The sequence below is a fragment of the Alnus glutinosa genome, chromosome 5, assembly GCF_958979055.1.
Source record: "Alnus glutinosa chromosome 5, dhAlnGlut1.1, whole genome shotgun sequence".
NCBI classification, from domain to species: domain Eukaryota; kingdom Viridiplantae; phylum Streptophyta; class Magnoliopsida; order Fagales; family Betulaceae; genus Alnus; species Alnus glutinosa.
In genome coordinates this window covers 31,131,514-31,155,997 of record NC_084890.1, presented here as the reverse complement: position 1 = coordinate 31,155,997, position 24,484 = coordinate 31,131,514, and the positions used below count along the sequence as shown (strand labels likewise).

General features: G+C 34.5%; 1 protein-coding gene and 1 long non-coding RNA gene across 4 annotated transcripts; one reads left to right on the top strand and one right to left on the bottom strand.

The window, feature by feature from the left end:
• Positions 1-4,422: 4,422 nt before the first annotated feature.
• Positions 4,423-8,742, top strand: LOC133867713 (ankyrin repeat-containing protein NPR4-like). 3 transcript variants are annotated; one of them, XM_062304480.1, is made up of 6 exons: positions 4,423-4,526; positions 5,175-5,524; positions 5,672-6,163; positions 6,312-6,461; positions 7,753-7,787; positions 7,883-8,742. In XM_062304480.1, exons 2-6 carry the CDS (start codon positions 5,191-5,193, stop codon positions 8,495-8,497), a joined length of 1,626 nt encoding a protein of 541 aa, XP_062160464.1. In that variant the 5' UTR covers positions 4,423-4,526; positions 5,175-5,190; the 3' UTR covers positions 8,498-8,742. The 3 variants fall into 3 exon arrangements, with proteins under 3 accessions (XP_062160464.1, XP_062160462.1, XP_062160463.1); XM_062304478.1 differs by having other exon boundaries at positions 7,345-7,787; XM_062304479.1 differs by having other exon boundaries at positions 4,425-4,526; positions 5,200-5,524; positions 7,345-7,787.
• A 43-nt stretch (positions 8,743-8,785) lies between these two features.
• Positions 8,786-9,842, bottom strand: LOC133867715 (uncharacterized). The gene is made up of 3 exons (XR_009900150.1): positions 9,678-9,842; positions 9,502-9,564; positions 8,786-9,184 (listed from the first exon to the last, which is right to left on the bottom strand). It is a non-coding gene; the product is annotated as an uncharacterized LOC133867715 (long non-coding RNA).
• Between the last annotated feature and the right edge of the window lie 14,642 nt (positions 9,843-24,484).

The window sequence follows — 24,484 nt, the reverse complement described above, 5'->3', positions numbered from 1 at the left end:
TAAATGATTAAATTTATTCATTCATGTATATAAGGTTAAGCTTTTGGGATAATTAGTTGATAATTTAACTTATTAAAGTATTAATTAAATAATTTAACTTATTAAAGTATTAATTAAATGATTAAATTTAACCTGACCCTTTCTATCAACTTAAACTTTTTTTTGGGACAAATGGTGATTTAATATGATATCAAAACAGATGTCTTTAGTTTGAAAACTGTCTTCATCATTTACCCCTCAATTTAATTTAATATTCCACACAAAGTAAGATTAATTAAATGATTAAATTTATTCATTCATATTAGCTTAAGCTTTTGAAATAAGTGGTTATTTAATTTGAACAATGTCTCCATTATTTTACCACCATTTCAATTAAATATTTTACGTATTACGCTTCATCCCCTTTCTTTTAGTTTAAGATTTTGGGATAAATGTTGATTTAACAATTGTAGCACATTGAGTGATTATAATATTGAGGGCAATGATTTACTTTTTGGTTTTATTAGTTTCTCTTTCTCATTTTAGTTAAACTTTTGGAATAAGTAGTGATTTAGTTCAAACCATACCTTTGTTAATTCACTACTCATTCCAATTAAATATTCTACATGTTGAGTCTCACCCTCTTCCTATCAGCTTAAACTTTTTGAATAAATAATGATTTAGCAATTGCAGCGCATTGAGTAAAGATATTATTGAGGGGCAATAGGTTACTTTTTAATTATTATTGGTTTCTTTCTCTCTCAAAACATTGAAAAATTATATAGAGATTAAAATAAATTATTTATTAAATTTTGTATTAAAAATATAGTAATTAAAATAATAAAAAAATATATATGTGTTTTGAATAGTTAAAGTAGTCACTATTGTTTAAGATACTCCTATAGAAACGGTGGCAGCCAATCTGTCACGGAAAAGCTTTTACTAGATCATGTGCGTGCCCGTCAGTTGCACAGAAAACATTACCTATAAACACATACGCATGGTGGAAATTATTCCAAGTCACTTTCCCCGGGCCCTTGAGAACCCTGGTGAAGAATAATCATGATATGCTAATTAAACTCCAAATTCTTGTATACTAACTGGTATTGGCCCTTGGGAACCCACCGGTTATTAAACAATGTTTATGAAACATTACTTAATGACTAATACTTTTATATGACCCGTTCTCTTCTGTCGTTTACTGGACACAAGGTGTACACCATGATATTTAACTATGTTTTCAACTCCCAGTAATGGAGATTATTGCAAAGTTTCGTTAGTGAGAAAATAAAAGAGATGCCGTCACTCCTGTTGGAACTTTGATAATCTTGTCCCATATTTTGACGAGTCATGTTTGGATAAACATCATGTTCTTCAAAGCTCTTCAACGATATGGACGTTTTTCTGATACTTAAATTATCTTTTTGATTTTCTTGTTAACACCTTTCTCACCGTCGAATAATGCTTCACATGGCCACACGTCTTTACACAGGCGAGCTAGGGTGCCTCGGTTCGTGGAAAGGGAGGATTATTATAAGTGGTTAGTGCAAGCACGCCAGAATCTGTTTTGTGGGTTGGAGATAGTGGAGTTTGCTTTGTTTCTTTGGGAAAATAGTTGCATGGTCTTGAAGTTTAATTTGTTTTATCGTCACTGTATGGTACACATGCATTTATATTTAGGATCAACTCTTTCTGTGTTTTTTTCCTTTTCTATTAATATTGCTCGAATTAGACAATGAGGCAATTCTCCCTTTTAGTTATATATGCATATGGGAGGACGTAAGAAACTTGGTTGTAAATGAAATAATAGACCAATGCAAGATTTTAAACATCGACTAGAAAAGGGATTGAATAGGTATGTGCCAATAATATGAGAAAATTAAAAATTAACCACAAAATATAATGAAAACATTAAAACAATCAATACAAAGGATTTGGTGACGAAGCTGAAACTTTTTAGGTGCAAAGAGAAAAATCACTCCGTAGTAGCTAGCCAACTTAGAAATCAATCCATTATATATAGAAGAATAAATATTACAAAGAATTTACGCTTACAAAATTTTTGAAGTTGACACTCTATTACATAAGACAAGAGACCGACAAATTGCTTTGCTGCAGACAATTTTTGGGTAAAATGCCTCATCCGCAATGCGTCTAAAATCATATATAGGAATGAGCCCCTGAAATCTATACTTCTTTAGAAATCGGTTTTACGATTTTAGGGCTACTTTCTCAAGTCTATTTAAGGGTTTTTTTAACACAAATTTTGTAAGGATTTTAAACATTATATATTTCATGAGATAAAAAAAATAAAAAATAAAAAATAAAAAATAAAAAAAAATAAAATAAAAAAAAAGGTCTTTTTGTTCATGTGCTAAGAGAGAAAGTTTAGGTTCTTATGCTTACAGTGCACATCTCCTTAGAGTTTGTCATCAACAACAACTTAAGCCTATCGGAATTCTAATAAATGAAATCAAGTAGAAGAATTATTTAGAGGTTTTGGAAGAACTACTGCATTAGAAGGCAAGTGGGTCGCTTGTCTAGTACAAGAGTGTGTCAATTGCAAATGTTTTGTAAGTATAAACATCTTGTAATTTTTCATTCTTCTATAGTGAATCGATTTCTTGAATTTGGCTGGTATATACCTATTCAACCCTCCTTCTAAATGTTATTTTGAGTCTTGGTTATTAGTTTTCAATTGAAAAAACAACTCTCCACTCGATTATTAACGTGCAATTGTGACAACCAATTTCTTTTGTTAACAATTATTAATTTAAGAATTGGTTAGAAAAGTTACGTCAACTTTATATAGAATAGTTCTACTTTATAAAATTCTTAAACACGAAATTAATTTGATTAGATCAAACGTACACCTTCCATGAAAGAACACTTAGTTCCAAAATGTAGGTAATCATTATTTTATTGTGAAGATGAGGTCATCATAAAGCATCCAAGCACGCTCATTTGAGTAGTCCCATCATGTACCATATTAAATATGTAATAGGGTACAATCCCGATCAACATAACATATATGCATGCCGTATATATATACGCACTCGGAAATCTCATATTTGGGCAGCAAATTTTCATGGTAGTCTTAAGAGTAATTTTAAAAGTTTTCTTTGTGTTCTTTTTTTTTCTCTCAATAATAATTTAATTTTTAAAATCATCGTTAAATTAAAATTTAATAATAATTTATCATAAATTAAATTATAATTTTAAAACTACATTATTTTTAAAGGGTTACAAGCCTTATTCGTAGTCTTATAAAGTTTTTTCAAAATCAATGCCGCAATTATAAGATCACGAATGAAAGTCCTATACTTTTCAACTTCCTGAACTATGGACCGCATAAAAAACCACAATCACCTAAGCTTCAAACTATGCACTTTACGCCAAAACCTATTTTCTATAATATAGAGAAATCTATTCTAAAATTTAACAACCACACACGATTTCACCAAATCAAGCAAAGAATAAAATAGTGTAGACACAAGAACTTTGGTGATGAAGTGTATTGGTTTTTTTTTTCTACCGCAATAACTTTAGAACTTTGGTCATTCTTTTATTAAGTTTCCTTTACAACTCGGAACTCTAGTGGCTGAATATTTGATTTTGTGCGGTTTAATGAAATTTAGGAGGTTAAAGATTTAAGGAATAGGAGTACAAAAACACTCTCCAAGAACTCAAAACAACGGATTCAAGATCTATTGAAAATCGTGCTTTATGATGTTTATATAGGCCAGGCCTAAAGAGAACCGAGATTTAAGATGTAAGTTTGTTCTAAAAAAATGTTGTCTGAGGCTGCATTCGAATTAGAGTAAGTATTATTCAAACACTTGCTAGGATTTCAAAACTTATTGCAGGTGGTGTTTGACCAGGGTTCGAATGTCATCGCGACCTGATGATTCTGCTAGCTAGACTCGATCAACCTAGTACGTACTTGAAGGAATTAAGTTTTAACGCCTTTGTGATCAAAATTCAAGTTAGTTTATTTAATTAAGTCAAGTGATAAAATCCTAACAATAATTAATTAGCTAATAGGATGGAGTTACAAAAAAATATTATGATATTTGCTTTATATAATGAATGAATATGTTAATTGAGAAGCTCATGTGCATGAACAAATTTGAATTCATTCGAAAAATAAATGAACTAAACCTGAACATAGTATCTATTTCAAGTTCAGCTCATGTTGGAAATAAAATTAAATGAGGCAATCTTAAGTATTACTCGCTTATTATGGGAAGAAATTTCTTGTATATTTATTGAATTATTATATATAGAAACTAATCTTTTGAGAAGAAAACAACTTTCAAATAGTATATATATGTACGCGCGTACTCGACTACCGAACAGTAGTACGTACGTGTTTTGCCCGTATGTTTTTATCTCTATATAATGGTGAATATTATCTTACCATGCCAATCTACTCGACTTTTTGGCCAAAACTCCTGCAAGGTTGAGTATCCAAAGACTCCCGTGTCTTCGGACTGCTCGAGAGGCTCTGAAGCTCAATCTGTAACGGCTAGAATTCGAATTGAATAGTAAGTAATCTCAATTAAGTACCTGTAATAAATCTTCACCATAACTGTTGTTATCATCGTGACTTTAGCATTTTTCTGTTTCTCATTACCTTTTAATCGTATATTGTTTCATTTTCTAACACTAACAAATTAAGCATCATACTTATCTTTATTCCTTCCGAATCCGTAAATCAAAATCTTGGTACTTTGTCATGGTGGTTCTTATTTACAATTTTGCAAATCTGATAGAAGAAAAGGTGATGAAAAACCAGAAGAAAAGGATCAATAAGTTTGTTGTGAGGCCGGGATCGCTTAATCCAATGTGATTGTCCTGCTAAAATTGGATCGCAAATCGTGATAAAAATTTACTCTTTAAATTTGTTAAAATTAAAAATATTTGAAGTCTTGTTTTTTACTTTGGCCTCTTAAAAAAAAAAAAAAACAAATTCAATCCATTCTCGCTCTCTAAAGTTAAATTTGTAATTATGTCCCAAAATTCAAGGAAGAAAATTTGAAATGATCAAGAAAAATGAAAGAAAAAAAAAATAAATTACGAAATGCATTTACTCTTGAATCCTTCCTCTCTCTCTCTCTCTCTCTCTCTCTCTCTAAACCTCTCAATACATGACTTCTCTATAAATCGAACTTCACATGTGAATTTTCTATCAGATTTCTTTTTATAAATATGGACCAGAAAATGAAAGTGGAAGAATATGCTATCAACATGCCTCATGGAGGACGACAGGCAAATGAGGGAATTGCAAGGAGTGAGACATTTCGACGTCATACTCAAAGGTCTTCTTCTGGAAATGCTATCCATCAACAAAGATCCCCTTCTACAAAAGTGGATTCCCCCGGCACCTCTAGTACTCTTCGTTCTACAGCATCGTCTAATGCAATCCATCAGGAAGGATCATCTTCCGTTCCATCGTTTCCTGGTCAGCCATCGTATTCTGATGATGCCGGAGATAGTGGTAGTCACTCGATTATGATCGGTAACTTGGACCCAACAAATGGGAGTAAGTGCCTCTCTCTTTCACATAATAGATGGTCATCCAACATGATCTTAGCATGCATCCAAGTGGCGGGCATGATTTTTCACCACGAGTTGTAATTAATACGTACGTTTGGTCTATTTTTTTTTTTTTAAAAAAAAAAAAATCCAGGAGAAAGAACATCAGATGACTACCGTGATCTGTGTGTTCCCCTCCTTCAAGCTGCCATAAAAGGTAATTGGAGGGCTGCTCAGGCTTTTCTTGAGAAACACCACTTTTATGAAGAAATTGGTCGAGCTCGCATAACGAAAGAGGAAGCGACAGCACTTCACATTTCGGCGGCTGCAGAACACACCACTTTTGTAAAGAAGTTGTTGAAATTGATGAGTCCGGATGACTTGGTATTGAAAACCGATTACGGATTTACGGCCCTTCACTCTGTTGCTCAAGTAGGAAACGTCAGAATTGCTAAGCAGCTGGTGGAAATGAATAGGGGACCGCTATTGATCTGTGATGCCAATGAAGACACACCACTCATTGTTGCAGCTTATCAAGGACATACGGACATGGTCTCGTATCTATTCACTCAGACTGATCTTGAACAGTTGACTGATCTAAAACGCATTGAGCTCCTTGAGTATACTATTTACAATGATATGTATGGTAAGCCCTACACCATCTGACTAATATATAACTTTTGTTTGATGAATTTGAGGCGCAGCTACACGTACAAGTGGGATGGAGTTACCACTTTTATTGTAATATTAGCGACCATATTATAATCAAATTAATGTGTCGTTTCTATGGACAGATACAGCATTGAAAATTCTGGAAAAGTGTCCAAACATAGCAACTGCGGGCACTGAATGCTGGCGGGTAGCGTTGGAAATGTTGGCGAGGAAACCTTTTGCAATTGGCAGCGAAAGTCAGCTATCGTTCTGGAAAAGTCTCGTAAACTCATGTTAGTTTGCCTCCAACACAAACTTCTTTAATTGAAAAGATATATACGACATTTCCCAAGTAGTTCTTTTATTACATTAATCACAACTTGATGACAATTTTACTCAAATTACGTACCTTGGCATCCGAAAATGCTCTTATTTCATTTCATCAAATTTCACTACAAGAAAAATGGTCTTCAACGAACAATATTTTAGCGACGACTCACGAGTCTTTGCTAATAATCACTCATCAGGGACGATATTTTGGGGTTGTCACTAATGTCATAAAAGTTTTAACATCAGTGACGACAAAATTGTTGTCCCTGATATGTCGACGATCGTTAATATTGTGGCGGCCGGAATTTTTTTCCCGCGTGAGAAGTATTTGCGACAAGATTTAGCTTATTAGGGATGACAACTTGATGACAGTTTTTCTCAAAAATTACATAACTTGGCATCGGAAATTGTTCTTATTTTATTTCATCAAATCTTTAGATTAAATCTACTTCTGAACTATGGAAAATTCTATGAGAAGAGTTATTTTCTATTGTAATACCATGTAACCTCTTCTTTTATACAGACACAGGAACATGGGGGCCGGGTAGTGTTTTTCTTTTTTTGGCAAAATCTAGCAGTTCTTTTTACTTGAATTCAACAGATAGAAGGCATTTAAAGTGCCTGGGTTATGCAAAGACAAAACTTATCTTAAGAAGTCAATCATTAGGAGTACACAAGTAGCCATGCACATCTAATGCTTTAGTTATCTTTGCATTTTTATTTTATAAAGCTTTCAATATAATTTCGTATTATGGATATTGGTAAAATAATTATATAGATTCAATATTTCTTTATTACCAAACCATCTCATATTTCTGAATAGACTCTTTTCTCTACCATATATAGGGTTCAAAGGAATCTGTAACAAAGCTTTGATGAAGACATTAGCCCATCAATTAGTTGACAAACTTTGGAAAAATGTTGGAATTCCGGACAATTCGTTCTCATCAAACTTGGTTCACAATAAAATAGCTTTAATGATTGAAGCTGCAAAAGTTGGAAATGCTGATTTTCTAATTATACTAGCACGTTCTTGTCCTGATCTTATATGGCAACAAGACGAAAATCAAATGAGTATATTTCACATTGCTATTTTATATCGGCACGAGAGTGTGTTCAATCTAATACATGAGATAGGTTCTGGGAAGGATAGCCTTGCATCTTATATTACTTTAGAAACCGGAGAGAACATGTTGCATTTAGCTGCAAAATTGTCTCCTTCAAATCAACTAAATATTAATGTATCAGGAGCAGCCCTTCAAATGCAACGGGAATTGTTGTGGTTTAAGGTACGTAACTGATAATATTATTTATTTTCTTCTTCTCCTTGCATATATAATGGGTCAACTATATTACATGTCAATTTATATGTGGCCAACTGTAGGAGATAGAAAAGATTGTGCCATGGCATTATGTGAACAAGAGGAATTCAAATAGCCAAACACCTAAGGAGATATTTATAAAGGCACATAAAGATTTGCAGTTAGATGGTGAAAAGTGGATGAAGGATACAGCAAACTATTGTATGCTCGTGGCAACATTGATTGCCACTGTGATTTTTGCTGCAATCTTCACTGTACCAGGTGGCAGCAACCAAGAAACAGGCACTCCTATTTTTTTGAGAAGAAACTGGTTTATGGTATTCTTCATATCAGATGCAATAGCATTGTGTTCCTCTTCAACTTCGATAGTAATTTTTTTGTCAATTCTCACGTCACGTTACACAGAAGAGGATTTCTTCAAGTCATTGCCTTCAAAGTTGGTGTTTGGACTTGTAACACTCTTCATCTCTATGGCGGGTATGATGGTAGCCTTCAGCGCAACTTGCTTTTTGGTGTATAGTAGCGTAAAGGCATGGGTTCCTTTTGTCGTCATCACTTTGGTTGGTATCCCAGTTGTTTTGTTTGTTTGGCTACATCATGAACTTTGGGTTGATACATTTCTCTCAACATACAAGTCTAGATTTCTTTTTCGACCTTCTAAACGTAGACTTTTCTAGTGGAGGATGCCGATTGGGGGATTCATAAGTAGAATATGACATGCAAGTCAAACGAAAAGCAAGGAAAGCTGTTTGGAGGTACGAAGGGATCGATGTTGAACAGGGAAGCTAGGCCAAGGAAAGAATTGAGCAAATAAAGACTTTGTATATTGATGTTCTTCTAATTAGTTCAACCAAGACTAATTGTGGTTTATACATATTTGCATTGTCTTTGCACTGTGAATCATGATCGACCATTTTTGTAATATTCCAACTAATTCCTTCCACAATTCTTTTCATCTTAATTCATTAGCACACCCGGCCACTTGGTCAGGGAATATAACCGCTCCTAGTCCTGAGGCAATCAGTGACCGGGGTCATGGGACGCACTAGTCCTGAGGCATTCAGTGACTCAATCTGGTTAAAACACAACTCCAAGGCCCGACGTGCTGACCGCTCAGTCTCTAACTCACACTCCATCGATGCGATCCTTTCGTCCAGTGAGGAGGAACTCCACCTTTGCCTAGATGATCATGGCTGTGAAGGGGTTTGTGAAGGGGTGTAGTATGAATACGTCATCCCCCCCCATAGGCAAAACATTTAGCCCAACTTACCGAACCCTTCCCGCGTACTCTGGTTTGCCAAGCGCCTGTTCGTACGTGTCATTTGGTGCCCATCGCACCGTGCCTTCAACCATGCTATGTCAGGCTGCAAGGTCGTTCGGAAAAATCAAATAATTTAGAGTACCAATGAAAAAAAAAATACTAAAAATAACATTCAGCCCAACCAAATTTTTAGGGAATAATCGGTAATCTAACATTTGTAAAATATCAAAACTATACATAAATCAACAAAAAAAGAAGAAGAAAGAAAGAACAATCTAGGCTAGCAACCAGAACCAAAAAAAATAAAAATAAATAAAAATCACATTTTTAGGGAATAATTGGTAATCTAACATTTCTAAAATACCAAAACTATACATAACAATCTAGGCTAGCAACCGGAACCCAAATATATATATATACCTGAAACGGGAGAGACACGAGAGCTAGGTGAGGTAGACGGTGGTCCGGCCTTTGTTGCCAGAGCTATGCGAGAGATTGAGATTAGAGAGAAAAAGAGTGTGTGTGAGAGAGATGAGAGAGAGAGAGAGAGAGACCGGTACCAGAGGATGAGAGAGGTAGAGGGAGAGAGGACTTACTGTCAGTGGTGGTGGACGTCGACGGTGCGTGGGGGGCGGGGGCGACGCAGGAGTTCTGATCCGGTCAGTGCAGTGAGAGAGAGTGATGGAGTTGAGTGAGAGAGAGTAGAGAAGTTTCGAGATAAATGGGAAGGAGGCCAAGCACCCTGGGTACTTGTCACGCTCGCATGCACGCCCCCCAACGCAAAATTTACCGACGTGGCATATATACCATGTCGGCAAAACTAGACGTGCCACCACTAGCAGGTCACAATTTTACAGTTTTAAAAAAAAATTAAAAAAAAATATAATTAATATATGTTTTATATAATATATTATATATATATTATTAAAAATTATTAAATTTAAACAATATTATATGTATATATATATACACAAAAATGTGAAACCCTAACCCTCCACATACTATGTATGGCAATATTGTACATAAGGTTAGGGTATATATATATGAATATAATGTGTGTGTGTGTGCATATATATATATATATATATATATATATATATATATACATGAAGTAAACCCTAACACTACTTATACTATATATAGCACTAACTATGTATATTAAAATAACATATACATATATATAGTATATATTAAAATATCTGTAAACTTAAACTATATATATATATAAATATGTGTGTGCGCGCGTGCGCGCGAACCCTAACCCTACTTACACTATATATAGCACTAATGTATGTATATGAAAATAATATTTACATATATTTAGTATACATTAAAAAATCAATAGACTTAAACTATATATATATATACACACACAAATGTAAATCCTAACCTTATACTATATATAACACTAATAGGGTTTGGGTATATACATATAGCACTAACGTATACATATGAAAATAACATATACATATGTATAGTATATATTAAAAAATCAATACACTTAGACTATATATATATATATATATATATATATATAAACCCTAACCCTTCTTATATTATATATAGCACTAACGTATACATATGAAAATAACATATACATATATATAGTATATATTAAAGAAGTAATACACATTTATATTATATATTTACATATAGCACTAACGTATATATATGAAAATAACATATACATGTATACTGTATTAAAAATTATTTTAGATTTAAACTATATATTATATATATACATAGTGTATATATTCTATATTTATAGTGCATATCCGTAGGGCTAGCGTAATGTTCCATAATTAATTAACTAGTTATAAATTGTCCTAATATATATAATGCTATTTAATAATAAGTAACATTATAGAATTTATTATAATTTAATTTATATAATAATAATTATAATTATTTAATATACTAAATAATTACTGACATGTCAACAACCACATCACCGATTATTTAGTGACATACCAGATCCACATGCCATACATTAGTGACATGTTGTGAGTGCATGTCTCTCATTGGTAATGTGGCATGTTGACACGTCACCAATGTATGACGTGTTAATGGGACACGTCCTCAGATGACGACGTGTGGAAGTGCCACATCATCATTTATTGAAATGTCAACTTCCCACGTCACGAATTATACCAACGTGGTTAAAAAGACAGTAATTTTCAGATGTGTTGGTTTGACTTGTCATTAATTTATGACGTGTCTTTCACCCACGTCAATAATGCATAACGTGATTTTTATACACGCCATGTGTTCTGGACGTGTTCTTTGACACATCATTCATTACCGATGTGTGATTTCAACACGTTGATATTAAGAGACGTGTTGCAATTGACACATCAGTAATTCAAGACGTGTCCAAATGTACACGTCGAGAATAGACAAGTGGCACTGTGGACATGACGACAACAATTTTACCAACGTGTCTTTATTCAACACGTCTGTATTTCGTGACGTGGCACTTCTTTGGGTACTGTAGCCATGTCAGGAAAGTAAGCTTTTTTTTTTTAAGCGAAAGTAAAAGGTAGTTTGATTCCTAAAATTTAATTAAGAAAAATTGTTGCTACTACTCTAAACCAATTTTTTAAGACTGAATTTTGCTAACAATAATTTACTTAATATATATGTCACTCCTGTTAGAACTTTGATAATTAATCTTGTCCTATATTTTGAAAAGTCATGTTTGGATAAGCATCATGTTCGTCAAAGCTCTTCAAGATGGACGTTTTTCTGATATACTTAAATTATCTTTTCGATTTTCTTATTAACACCTTTCTCACCGTCGAATAATGCTTCACATGGCCACACGTCTTTACACAGGCAGATATCATCATATATATCAGGACCAATCAATTATGTTTTGTCATCACAAAAATAATGTTGCGAACTAATTAGATAAGAGCCAGATCTTGCATCTAATATAATATATCTACGCAAAGAATTACATATAGAGAGTCCAAAACTCAATATAAAGTAGTCGAGAAAATTTAATGAATTAGAAACACAATCTCTTAGGAAGGAATGAATATAATCATTTTATTCTACACTCTTTCATTTTCCCAATAAAATACTTTTTTTTTTTTAACACAAGATAATAGCACCTTCATTACTATGGAAACATGTCCCAGAGGGAATACAAATAACCAAAGGATATACATCAGTTCAAAAGGCTAACAACAAAGCTCGAAAGCTAAATCACTGCCCGAAAACCATCACAGTGACTAGAGATGAAGAATCTCTACCCACTAAGTCAAGAAAGTCCCAACTTGAAGCAGCTACCAAAGGTAGATTGTGACCAAGATCAAGAATATACAAAAACTACAGCTATCCAAATAATAAACAAACATTACAAGGTGCAGACATGTTAAGCCTCTCTTGACAGTGAAGCACAACCAAAACAAATAAAGAGAAGCAGATCTAGCATCAGACCATCTGATGCAGGAGGATCCGAGTCAGATGACGCTGAACTGTCAGATTGCACATTAATGGCGCTGAGATACTTGGAGCAGGCGGATCAGCGCAAAATTGGCAAGAAATCATAATCTGGCCTAATTGGGGCAATTTCCGAATGCGCTGCAGTGATTTGGCCATAACTTTGGCTACGAGTATCCGATTCGTGCGTATGATCCCAATTCGAAAAGCTCTCTTCGGCGCGCACGCCGTGGCCACCGAGCTACGCTCGGTGCGCCTCATTTCGAGCCCCAAAATCCGCTGTTTTCCTTGTCAAAACCCTAATTTTAGATATTTTTTTACCATTTATGGTAACTTTTCGTTTATTGTTTATGAGGTGATTCTGAACCAGATTTGGGCCAGATTTTCGGTAGACTATTTATTTTATTCCGTATTTCGTTTTATTAGGGTTTTCGGGATTTTGCTATTTTTGGCAAAATTCTTTTAAAGACCTAATTTTCAGCTATTTAAGCCCGGCTTGTGAGCGTTTTCGAACAGTTTTGTTATTATTGATAATTTATCGAATTCAGAGTTTTCTCTCTGTTTTTGGGGCGAATTTCCTGTTTTCTTTCTTGCAATCTACTTGTTGATCAGCCTGCAGAATAATCACTATTCTGTTCCGGCGTCACCATCAGACAGATCCTATAATGTCTGAAAATTACAAAAGATAAACTGTAAAAAACACAAGCAGAAAAAACACATCTTCAGAGCACGCACAGAGAAGACAACATCCCAGCACCGGCGCGTGGCTTACACGCGCCACCCCCCGGACTCCCCTTTTGCTGCCAAACGCCGACCAACCCGAAAGCACCAACAACCAGGCCGGAAGAAATGGAGCGTGGCCCTCACACGCAGTTCCATCCCCGGTGCGTGCAAGCCACGCTCCGAGCGTGGAGTTTTGACGCGGCCAAAAGTTGTAGCGACTAAAACGGAAGTTGACGGCAAGCAACTTTGAAAGGGACGTGTCGCAAGATTTCCGGCGTATCAACGTAGATCTAGCTCAAAAGGAGGCCGGAAAAAAATGAAACGGTCACTCCCATGAACGTCTCCACCGAAGTGCTTCTGCCAAAAGAAAAACACAAAAAGCAAACAAATAAACAAAGCTCCATAGCCCCAACATATCAGAGCAGTTAGTCCTAGGGTTTGTTAGAAAAGCGGAAGTCTAGTTTTGTGTTAGAGTCGAGGGATAATAAAAGAGCCTTAGGAATTTAAAAGCTTTAACAAAGATAAAATATTTAAATTAAATTCTTCGTATGCACTGCATAATTATTGTAATGCATATGTTAGGATCTGTGTAGTTTACGTAGCATACCTTTATGTAGACAAGATATGCCACTTGGACAATCACATTTTTCTTTGTTTGGAAGGGTTGCATGCGTCTCAATAGATTCGAGTGCGACACGTTCCTTTTTCGTGTCCATGTATGTGAAGTCGTGTCGATAGAGAACAAACCCTTAGGATGAAACATGCGTGGCCGCTCTTGTGGTGACGCTATAATGGGTAGGCCTAAGGTTAGAGTCACGTAGTCTTCTAGAAGAGTTTAGCAAGGATATGGTAGGCTATAGACGATGTAAGAGAGAGCTTCTCGTGAGGGTAGACTAATAACCATTCTTTTGAGAAGTGATGACGTCTTTTTGGGCGCATTGAAGGAGACGACCATCCACCGAAATAACTACTCAAACGACGAGAGATGTATCCTCTAGGGATTCAACCGATCGGAACGAGTTAAAATAATAAAATGTTAATGTAAAACAGACTAAACAAGCGAACGACTAAAATGATAAATCTTAAGATATCTTATTTTAATAAATCATGAATTTAAGAACAATTTTAAAACAAGTAGTTAAGTATGATTATTTAATAAAATTTAAGGGCTAAACTTGAATGCTTTTAAATACGATTTCAAACATAAGAATTAATTTAAAAGTTTAAAGTTCAAATGTGTTTTGTGTGTAAGACATGAAATTTAATACAAATTACTATTGCAATAAAATGGATAGTTTAAAGAATAAGTCTTAATAAAATTGTAAGTGTTGAATAACATTGTTGGAGATAGGTTCAATGGTTAGGAGAGAGTTATTTGATGGCGTACACTTTGATGAAATAATGGTGCCATAAGCATACTTTGGATTGTAAAACCAATATATTTAGAGAAAATTTACATTCTGAAGGCATTGACAAAGGTAGAATAGTAAGAAATTAATGGATCGAATCGATAATATGTGGTGGATAAGTCACCAGTCATGAATAAGAACAAGTTGAGGTCTAGTAATGTTAGGTTAAGCGTGAAAATTTTAATGGTATACCTAATTGAGGACGGTAGTACCAATGATTTAAAAGAAATAAATCATAAAACCGCATGGGGCTAAGTAAGATTTTGAATATTGGGAGACACTTAGTAAGCCCACACAAGATCTTTGATGTCTTAAAGGTCACAGTTGAAGACAATTAGAACGATTCCATTATGATACTAGGAATTGACAAGGTAAATGATAGAGGAGATTTATGAGAAACTATCAAATTACATAAATTGAGGGAGGTACCTTCCGTAGTGATGCAATAATATGACCAAATTTTTATTAAGGTTGCTTAAGGAATAAATTTCATGGCTAAAGTTTTGGGTAATAGTTGCCATAATGACTAAGAGATTGAGGCACCAAGGATAAAATAAGGTATATGGTATAGAGAAATGAGAATAATCCACCTTAAGTTATAGCTTGGATAATGAGTTTTGAACTAAGGAGGGGAGACTTAGTGAAACGACTTATACTTATGAGGAATGGGTATGAAGTGACAAGTGAAACGTGCAGAGTTTTGTATAGTAGAGTGATGCAAGAGTCGAAGTAAATGAGAATTGTAGAGGATGATGTAAATTTCGAGTTAATGAAGTAAAGGTTAGCCAAGTGTAAAGATTAGTTATGACTTTGAGGTTAAAGATAGAATACTTGTTGCAAATTATTTTTAGGACCGTTGGGGAAGTTTCATGTAAGCATCTGAGATCGAAAGGGTTGTTCATAAATTTCGAGGACGAAATTTCTACAAGGAGGGGAGGATGTAAAGACCATGAAATTAAATAGGAAGTTTACCAATTAATAAATGCTGTTCATTAAATAGATGTGATTGATAATTATATTTTAGGTAATAATTATTATAGTGGGTTCTAGTTGAATAAATAAATAATTACGTTAATAAAAGTGTGGTTTGAATAAATGTGTGGTTAAATTTTATTTGTTAAGAGATAGAAATAAAATAGGATGGGGTCCTTCTATAATTTTTATTATTGGGGGGTTTTAATAAAAAGAAACCTTAGTTTGCCACATGTCACCACTAGATTGGTTAATAGAAGATTGCATTATCCTCTCTCAACTAACCCCATGATAACACATGGCACCCAATCTCTTTTCCCATTTTCTCTTTTTCCCCATCCGGATCTCTCTCTCTTTTCTTTCTTTTCCTTCCCTCCCCCGCACCTCTTTCTTTCTTCTCTCTTTTCTTTCTTTCTTTCTCCCTGCCGCACGTTCTCTCTTCTCCTTCTCTTTTCTTCTTCCTCTCGGTTCCACCCGACGGCAGCAGCTCCATTTCCGCTTCTCCCTTTCACGCACAGCCCACACTCCTTCCCATCTCCTCTTCCTCATTTCTTCTTCACCCACACACACACATGGCCGTGTGAGATCAGCCCGAGAGATTCAAGTGGGATGTTGAAGCGGAAGATCCATGCAGAGATGGAGAGACCCGTGTAGTTCCAGATCGAGAGAGAGACCACGAAATCAGGTAAAATCCTCTTCCTTTAGCTTTCGGTTTGATTTCCAAATGGGTTTCTTTGAGTTGGAGATTATAGGTATTCTTTTGTGAGTTTCGGTTTTGGTGGTGTTTGAGGTTCTAGAGTTGATTGTTGGAATTTTGGGTAGGCTTCCTCAATGGGTAAACCGAATGGGTGTTCAAATCACCTTTGGGTTCCTTTGAATTTGGTTTGTGAACCGAATGGTATAAGCCTCTTTGGGTTTTGGTTTTTAGAGGATTTGGTTGATGTTTTGTGGTTTTAAACTATGATTTATATTCTGTTATAGATTGATTTTGGGTAGGATTCATGATGGATAAATGAGATTATTGGTGGCCCCTTTGTGATGGCCGAATGGTGTTATTTCTTGGGGTTTTGGTTTTGTTGTGGCTTGCCCATGTATAGTACTCTAAAATGGATTGTTAAGATGTAAGTTGAAGTGGAAGAGTGATGTTTGGATAAAGGTTTAAATCTGGTTTGCGTTTGTAAATTTGGGGATAATAGTGTTAGTTCACGATTAATGCTCCATTTTAAATTGTGGAATGTTTTGTTAGATTAGGGTTTAGTTTTGGAAAGGAATTTTAGGAGTGAAGTGGATTGACCCTTAGGCATGAGTATGGTTATTGGAAATTGGTTGTTCTACCCATGGTAGAGATTGGGTTCATTCAATCTTGAATTATGTTTCATGAGTCTAAATTTAGTATAGGAGTTGGTTTTAAAATATGAGATGAATTCTTAATGTTAGTTTATGGTTATGTGAAGCTTGCATTTAGTAGGAAATTATATATGAGTTTATATTGGGTTATTGATTGAATGTACATGTTAGAATCAATGTTGATGGGTTCCTTGAGGTTTGATTTTTGCCTATGTTGGAGATAACCAGATAGTGGACATTTGTTGTAGAGAGTTTACTTGGATTGGTTGTGATTTGATTCGAATGAGATACCTTTGGGGCATGTTGCTTGGCTATAGTTGGTGGATGATTTTGGTATATGATTTTAGAATGTTGTAGGAGGGTTGTGATTTATTGGTAAAGGTTATAATTGATTTCAAGTTTTCTATTTGAGAGATTAACCGTATGAGTTGGATTTTTTGATACATAAGAACTTTGCTTGTGTCTTGATGAATAACCCTGAATAGTTAATGTTTGATGGAGGTGACTCTTATGAAGAATTATGGTTATCTTTAGTGTTTAATTTCAAGTGAAGGGAGAAGTTGGGGATTGTTTGCAGATAGTCAAAAGTGAATAAGTTCTGATGTAGGAAGGCTAAATGAGAAATGAGAATCAAAGTTTAAGAGTAAAGGACATAAGATATATAGTAAGTGCTAAATGTAATTGGTAGACTAATCGATGGGTAGAGTATGGAATTATACCCAACTGGTTTAGTTATTAATCAATGGAACCATTAAGGGCCTACAACCTAATATTAGAATAAAGTACTTAAGAATAGTACCGAACTAAGCTTAAGCTTGAGGAGCGATGTATGTGTGTAAATACACATGCATGTATATTGGTTAAATATACTTATTACCTAATTCAGATAAACAAGAAGTTATAAAAGCATTAACAATAATAATGTGACTTAATCATAATAATAAGTAGTCAAATAAGATAGTAAATGTGTCTTTGAGATAATAAGATGAATAAAACGATAATCTAATAATAGTTTAGGAAAAATTTAACTATACCTAGAAGCGGGTAATGCGACGTGTGAACACGCGGGTAGTCTATGTGATATACAGTATAGAGTTCCATAGCGTTGTCTAACGTTATGAGTATTTGCAGGGTCATGTCATAATTGGAGACTTCAATAGGTTCTTCAATGTAGAGCTCGAGCCAGGTGTCCAATGCAGCAAAGGTGAGTATTCTACTCACTGAGAAAAGATATTTTTCGTATTTTATAAAAATGCAAATGATAGATGATTTTCTACTGAACCAACGATATGTTAACATGTATGCTTTGAATGTTTTAAGTAGTTTCAATTATGTTGAAATATCAATGATGTTATGAACTGATGCATAAATGAAATGTTTGAAACGATTTAAAGTGTCTGAATATGTACTGCAATTATGCAAAGAAAAAAAAATAAAGAAAACTTCATGTTGATTGGTTCATTGTATTTGAAGAGAGCATGATTTGTAAAGAATAGGAGTATAGAGTTTGAGTTGTAAAACATAATGCACGAACACATAATAAAGAAGAGAGCGTGAGGTTCATAATAATGAAGAGAGCGTGAGGCTCATAATAATGAAGAGAGCGTGAGGCTCATAATAAAGAAGAGAGCGTGAGGCTCATAATAATGAAGAGAGCGTGAGGCTCATAATAACGAAGAGAGCGTGAGGCTCATAATGAACAAAAAGACTATCATGAGCATGCATAGCATTGTTTAAATTGTGTAATGTTTTCATGATAAGTATATTGTAGTTTTGATAGACGTATTAGTATGCATAAGAGTCTTGATAGAAAAAGAACTTATGTATATTGATATCGGATTGTGTGATGTTTTTATGAAAGTATATTGTAGTTTTGCTAGACGTATTAGTATGCATAAAAGTCTTGATAGAAAAAGAACTTATGTATATTGGTATCGGATGGTTGCATGATTTAAATGTCATTATTCTCTATAACGAATTTTCTACGTATAATCTTAGCTGCCTAGTATGTTTAAATGGTTTCAAATAGTCGGCGTTTGCTATATCAACTATGGGGTTTTTCAAACAAAAGTTTATAGAATTGGTAGCTGTTATAGCGTACGCATGACTAAAAAAATGAAAAGTTGGTTCTTTGCGAAAACTCAGTGAATAGTATACCTCTGGGGTCTTAGTGTATTTATTTATGCTAAGACGGTGGGCTCATAATTCCACCTATACGGATGTGGCAAACCCCCACAACCGTATAGATGCTGTTTCTTTGCCTGCAGGTATTCCAGTCGTAGTATATGGAGTTGTAGAAGTATACTGAGGATATTATGATTGAAGCTCAACGCGACGGTTGTAATGTGTTAGACCTCGGGATGTCTATTCCTTTAGGTATTTTGATTATGGCTTGTGACGCTTGTGCCACATGATCTTTGTTAAGCCATTTATGTTATGTATTTAATTCGAGGAAAGATTTAATCATATAGTTATTTAATGACTCTTTGTTGTAATTATTTGTGATGGGTGTATAAGATGTGATTTCCGCTATTAGGTTATGTTTTCCGTTGCATAGTTGATAGATGTTATACTCTGATTTGCCAGGTACATATTATGGGGTATGTACATATGTTGGCTTTGCGACATATCGTCGTGCCACTGTGAAGATCCGTTTATATTTTAAGGGATTAATGATTATGTGGATGTTTTGTATAAAAAAAAAAAACGGGTCGTCACACAACAGCTAGGAGGACAACAACCTCCACCGGATCTAACCGGGAGGAACAAAATACTCCACAACCCTAGTGGCTGGGAGCACAACTATCCGCACTGGAACAAGCCAGGGGGAACCAAAAGAGCCCTTGGCTCTAAAGGAGCCAGGGACCAACTGGGAGTAGTGAAGCGTGAGGCCTCCCCCCTCCCAGAGCTACAGACTTTCACCGCGCTCTCACTCAATGAAGAAGACGGAAGACCCAGATGAGAGAGAAATTTCCCAATAAAATACTTATTCTGCAAGCTTTGGCGGCTTAAGATTTCTCTTAAGAAAAATTTAAGACAATTCTGGACATAACACGAGATATAGGCTAGTTGACTTAAAAGTAGGGTACCTCCCTCAAGGAGGGTCTAGTCTTAGAATTCCTTTCCAAATTCAAAACAAGTTTCATGCTTTTTTTTTTTTTTTTTTTGTATGTGAGGAGTGAGTTGTTCTGAAGATATATATCTACCTCTAAGGACTTGCACGTGCGCATAGAAATGATTAGAATTCAGTTGAATTTATCATCCCATTTGTGTTATAAAAGTCTCCTATTGATATCATACATTTTTCTTAATTAATCACAGTCCCCCTCAGGGTTTAAAGGTTAAAATTGAATTCAAAGATTTTGGAGTGAATTGAACTTCTTCTGTTTGTTTTCTTTGAAACCCTACCAAAACATTTTAAGCAACACATCTTAACGTAGTTCTTCCTGCTTAAGACAACAGTACCTTCACCTTCCACCTAGATATTTTTTTTTTTCTTGGACCTTTTCTCTGATTTCTTCAAAATAAAACTTATCTTTTTGAACATTCAAAAAAGAAAATCCATTAGCAACTTAAATTGCTTATGAGTGACAATAATTTCGTTTGTTTCTTCTGATTTTATCCAACCAGTTTCAACAATTTTTCAGACGTCAATTAATTTTAAAAAGAAACGCATGCGTGCTTTCCAATAGCCATAGTTCGTCCCATCAAAGGGCGGAACTTAATTAAGATTTTGAGACATTAAAAAAAATAATCAAAATAGAAGTTAAGAGAATACACTCAAGAAATAAATCTTAAACAGAGTGTACCAAGCTCTGATACCAAATGATAATTAAATATTGACTTCTAACAACCAAGTGTGTGTGTTTGTGTGCAACAAAATATCTTAAATGCGGAATTTAAAGAAGACAAGATATTTGTTACAAAGTGGAAACTCTGTGAAGAGAAAAATCACTCTGTAGCAACCAAACCCAAGAAATCCACTATACTGAAAACAAAACTAGTTACAAGACACTCGTACTCACATACCCTTATGCAGTAGTCATACCTTTAACCCTGACACGAAGCCTATCGTGAACGCCTCACAACCAAGTCTCCTACTTGAAGGGGTTTTCAATGGATTCATTTACCTTAGGACCGACCCCTATGATAGACTTCACACAAACTGTTGAGCACACACCGGCAACAGCTTGAGAGCTAGCGGATCTTCGATTCTCCCTAAACACCCTTTCAAAGCACTACAGAATTCGATACAAAATTTATACAATTTACAAGCCTAGGGCCCTCTATTTATAGGCTTAAAGAAAACCTAAATCTGCTGAAATCCGGGCTCTGGTTGTCGAGCATCTGGATGGAAGATAGCTACGTCCAGACAGTTTTCTGCGATAGCCTTTTAGAAACAGCGCAATTCTATCCTTATTAGGTCCACGTTCGGACGGCTTGGCCGAGCCTCCGGATGGCCTTTTCTCTAACTCCTTTCCTGTTCGAATAGAACACTGGAATATTTTGAAATGCTGCATAGCGTCCGGACATGTTGCCACGTAGTCCGGGAGGCTTGCAGAGACTTCCCTAACAGTGTCAACTTCTGAAATCCAACTCTGTGTTGAATAATGATTGACCAAGCGTCTGGACGGTGCTGCTCTGACGTCCGGACGTCTTCAACGTAATCTGGTAGACACTGCGGGGTGTCCGGACACCTTCAAAGGATCGTCCGGACGGTTGCACAGGAACCGGTTGATTTGACTTGGAATTTGCAAGTACTCTTCATGGAGATCTTCTAGAAGCTTGTGATCAGTCACATGTTTTGAAATGAGCATTGTTCGAATAAATGAAGACTCTGAAGAAGAATCGATCATGCTGTTTTTGTCATCCAGAATGTAGCCAACATAAAATACTAACAACTTTAACCCTTATAAAGATCTTTGTAGCTTGATAGAATAAATATTCGAGTTTTGGAATTATATGCTTCAGACATTTTGTATCCTTCAGTGATTTTCATTTATATATCATTATCAAAAGATCCATATAAATATGTTGTAACAACATCCATTAAACGCATATCCAAACTTTCTGTAACTACCAATCTAATAAAAAATCTAAATATAATTGCATCCACTATAGGGAAATATGTTTCTTCATAATCAATATCAGGTTTCTGCAGGAAACCTTTTGCAACAAGTCTTGCTTTGTATCTCACAATTTCATTTGTCTCATTAAGTTTTTCGTTTGGACTACAGGTCCAAATACTTCATGTTTTGCTAGTGAGTTCAATTCTGCCTGAATTGCTTCCTTCCATATTGGCCAATAATTTCTACGTCTACATTCTTCGATGGAATGTAGTTCAATATCATCATTACTTTTGGTAATGTTAAATGCAATTTTAAATGAAAATATATTGTTGACAACAGTTTTGTTTCTATTCAATATTTCTCATGTATTTATATAATTTATTGAGAAATCTCCATTTTCAAGTACCTATTTCTCTTCAGGGGGGTAACTCTTCAGGAGATTCCTCTTCGAGGGATTCTTTTCCAAGAAAATTTTGTACAGAAAGTTTGGATTGATCAATTTTTGTTGAATGTTTTATGTGTATGGCCTCTTCCATAGCGTCGATTTCATTTCCTTGTGCTTTTCTCTTCCTGTGAATCTTATCATTTGCATCGATTGGTCTTCCACGCTTTAGGCGTGCCTTAGACTCGTTTGTTGCTATATTAATTGATTGTCCTATAGGGACTTCTATCTTCGACGGAGTATTAGCAGCTGAAATTTGAGACTTAACTATTTTCTTGTTGTCAGTAAATGCATCCAACAATTGATTTTCAATATTTTGCAAAGGAATGATTTTCAATAATTTCCAACAATTGATTTTCAATAATTTCACATAATTTATTGCTTGGTTTTTATTTATAAAACAATTGGATATCCCTTGTGATTTATTCTAGGGATACAATTGATGTTTTGATTAAAATTGGATATCTTATTGTGATTTACGGATACACTTGATGATTTAATTTAAATTGGATTTCTTTTGTGATTTGTGTAAAGAATGGATACATGAATGGTTTTGCTTAAATATTTAAAGCATAGTAAAATATACACAAGATTTTAATTGTGAGAACTTCGAGAAATATTATTGATCATGGGAATATATGTTAGTTGCTATGAATTTGTTGCGAATTCCGATACCTTAGTGCTTTGTTTTACTTGATTAAATTCACTTTAAATTTGATTATGCTTTTGATCTTTTTATTCACAAAAACAATTTCTCAATTTTTGGAACTAGATTAGGATTTGATTAATTTAGTCATAAATTTGTTTTTAAAAACACAATTGCCTGTGGGATCGACCTTGCACTTGCAATCCATTAACTGCAAACGATTCGTGCAGTTACAAGTACAATTAAAATTCACATCATCTATCAACAACTTTTCACTCCCTAGTGATGGGAATATATTTTTTTCAAAATGATTCAAAACGTGCTTTAAAAATATCACTAGTTAAAGTCTTAAGGTATCTAATAGTAGAGGAAAAATCAAAACCAATATAAATCCCAAGTCTATGTTGAGGTGCCATCTTAATGCGCTGAGGTGGAGCAATTGGAACATATACAGCACAACAAAAAAATGCAAAAATGAAAAATATTTTGTGGTTGATCTCAACTAATAATGCAGCATGTAATATTGCATGTCTCCAAGCAGAAATAATAAATTTTGTTTTCATAAACAAATATGGAGCAATTAACAGAAGTTGTTTAATAAACGATTAAACTAAACCATTTTGAGTATGAGTATGAGCAACATGATGTTCAATATTAATTCCGATTGACATGCAATAGTCATAAAAATGTTTGAAATGAAAATTTACTCGCCTTATCTATTCGAATAGATTGAATTGGATTATCAGAAAATTGTGCCTGTAATCTAATTATTTTGACAAGAAGTCTAAAAAATGCAATACTACGAGTAAAAAAGCATGGAAACATGTGACCATCTAGTTGGTGTATCTATTAAAACCATAAAATATCGAAATGGCCCACATATCCCCTCAAATTCTTTGTAAAAATGATGGAAATTCAACAATTACCTTAGAAGGGATGATTTGATAACAAGTTTACTTTGAGAAAATGCAGCAAAAGGATAATCACTTAGTAAAAGAATCTTCTAGTTCTCTAAGGGACATCCATGTGAGTTATCAATTATTCAACACATCATAATTGTTCACGGTTGTCCAAGAAGATCATGCCAAAGCATAAATATCTTTGGATCAGAGCAGTACTTCTGGTGCATCACAACATGTGATTCAATTGTTGTAATTGTAGTATAATACAACCCGGAAGAGAAAGTAGACCGTTTTTCTAATATGAGCTTCTAGACCAAAATTATTGAAGTAATATAAAGATATTCGTCACTACCTTCATTAGTGGTTTCAACATGATAACTATTTAGACAAATATTTTTAAAACTAATTAAATTTCTTCTAGATTTATAAGAATACAAAGAATCATC

What these genes read in the sequence shown, in the direction of transcription:
- LOC133867713 (XM_062304478.1), top strand. Translation starts at nt 5,191, where the DNA reads ATGGACCAGAAAATGAAAGTGGAAGAATATGCTATCAACATGCCTCAT. An exon ending in CTTGGACCCAACAAATGGGA is followed by an intron (nt 5,525 to 5,671) that starts GTAAGTGCCTCT and finishes AAAAAAATCCAG; the next exon opens with GAGAAAGAACATCAGATGAC. An exon ending in GAAAAGTCTCGTAAACTCAT is followed by an intron (nt 6,462 to 7,344) that starts GTTAGTTTGCCT and finishes TACCATATATAG; the next exon opens with GGTTCAAAGGAATCTGTAAC.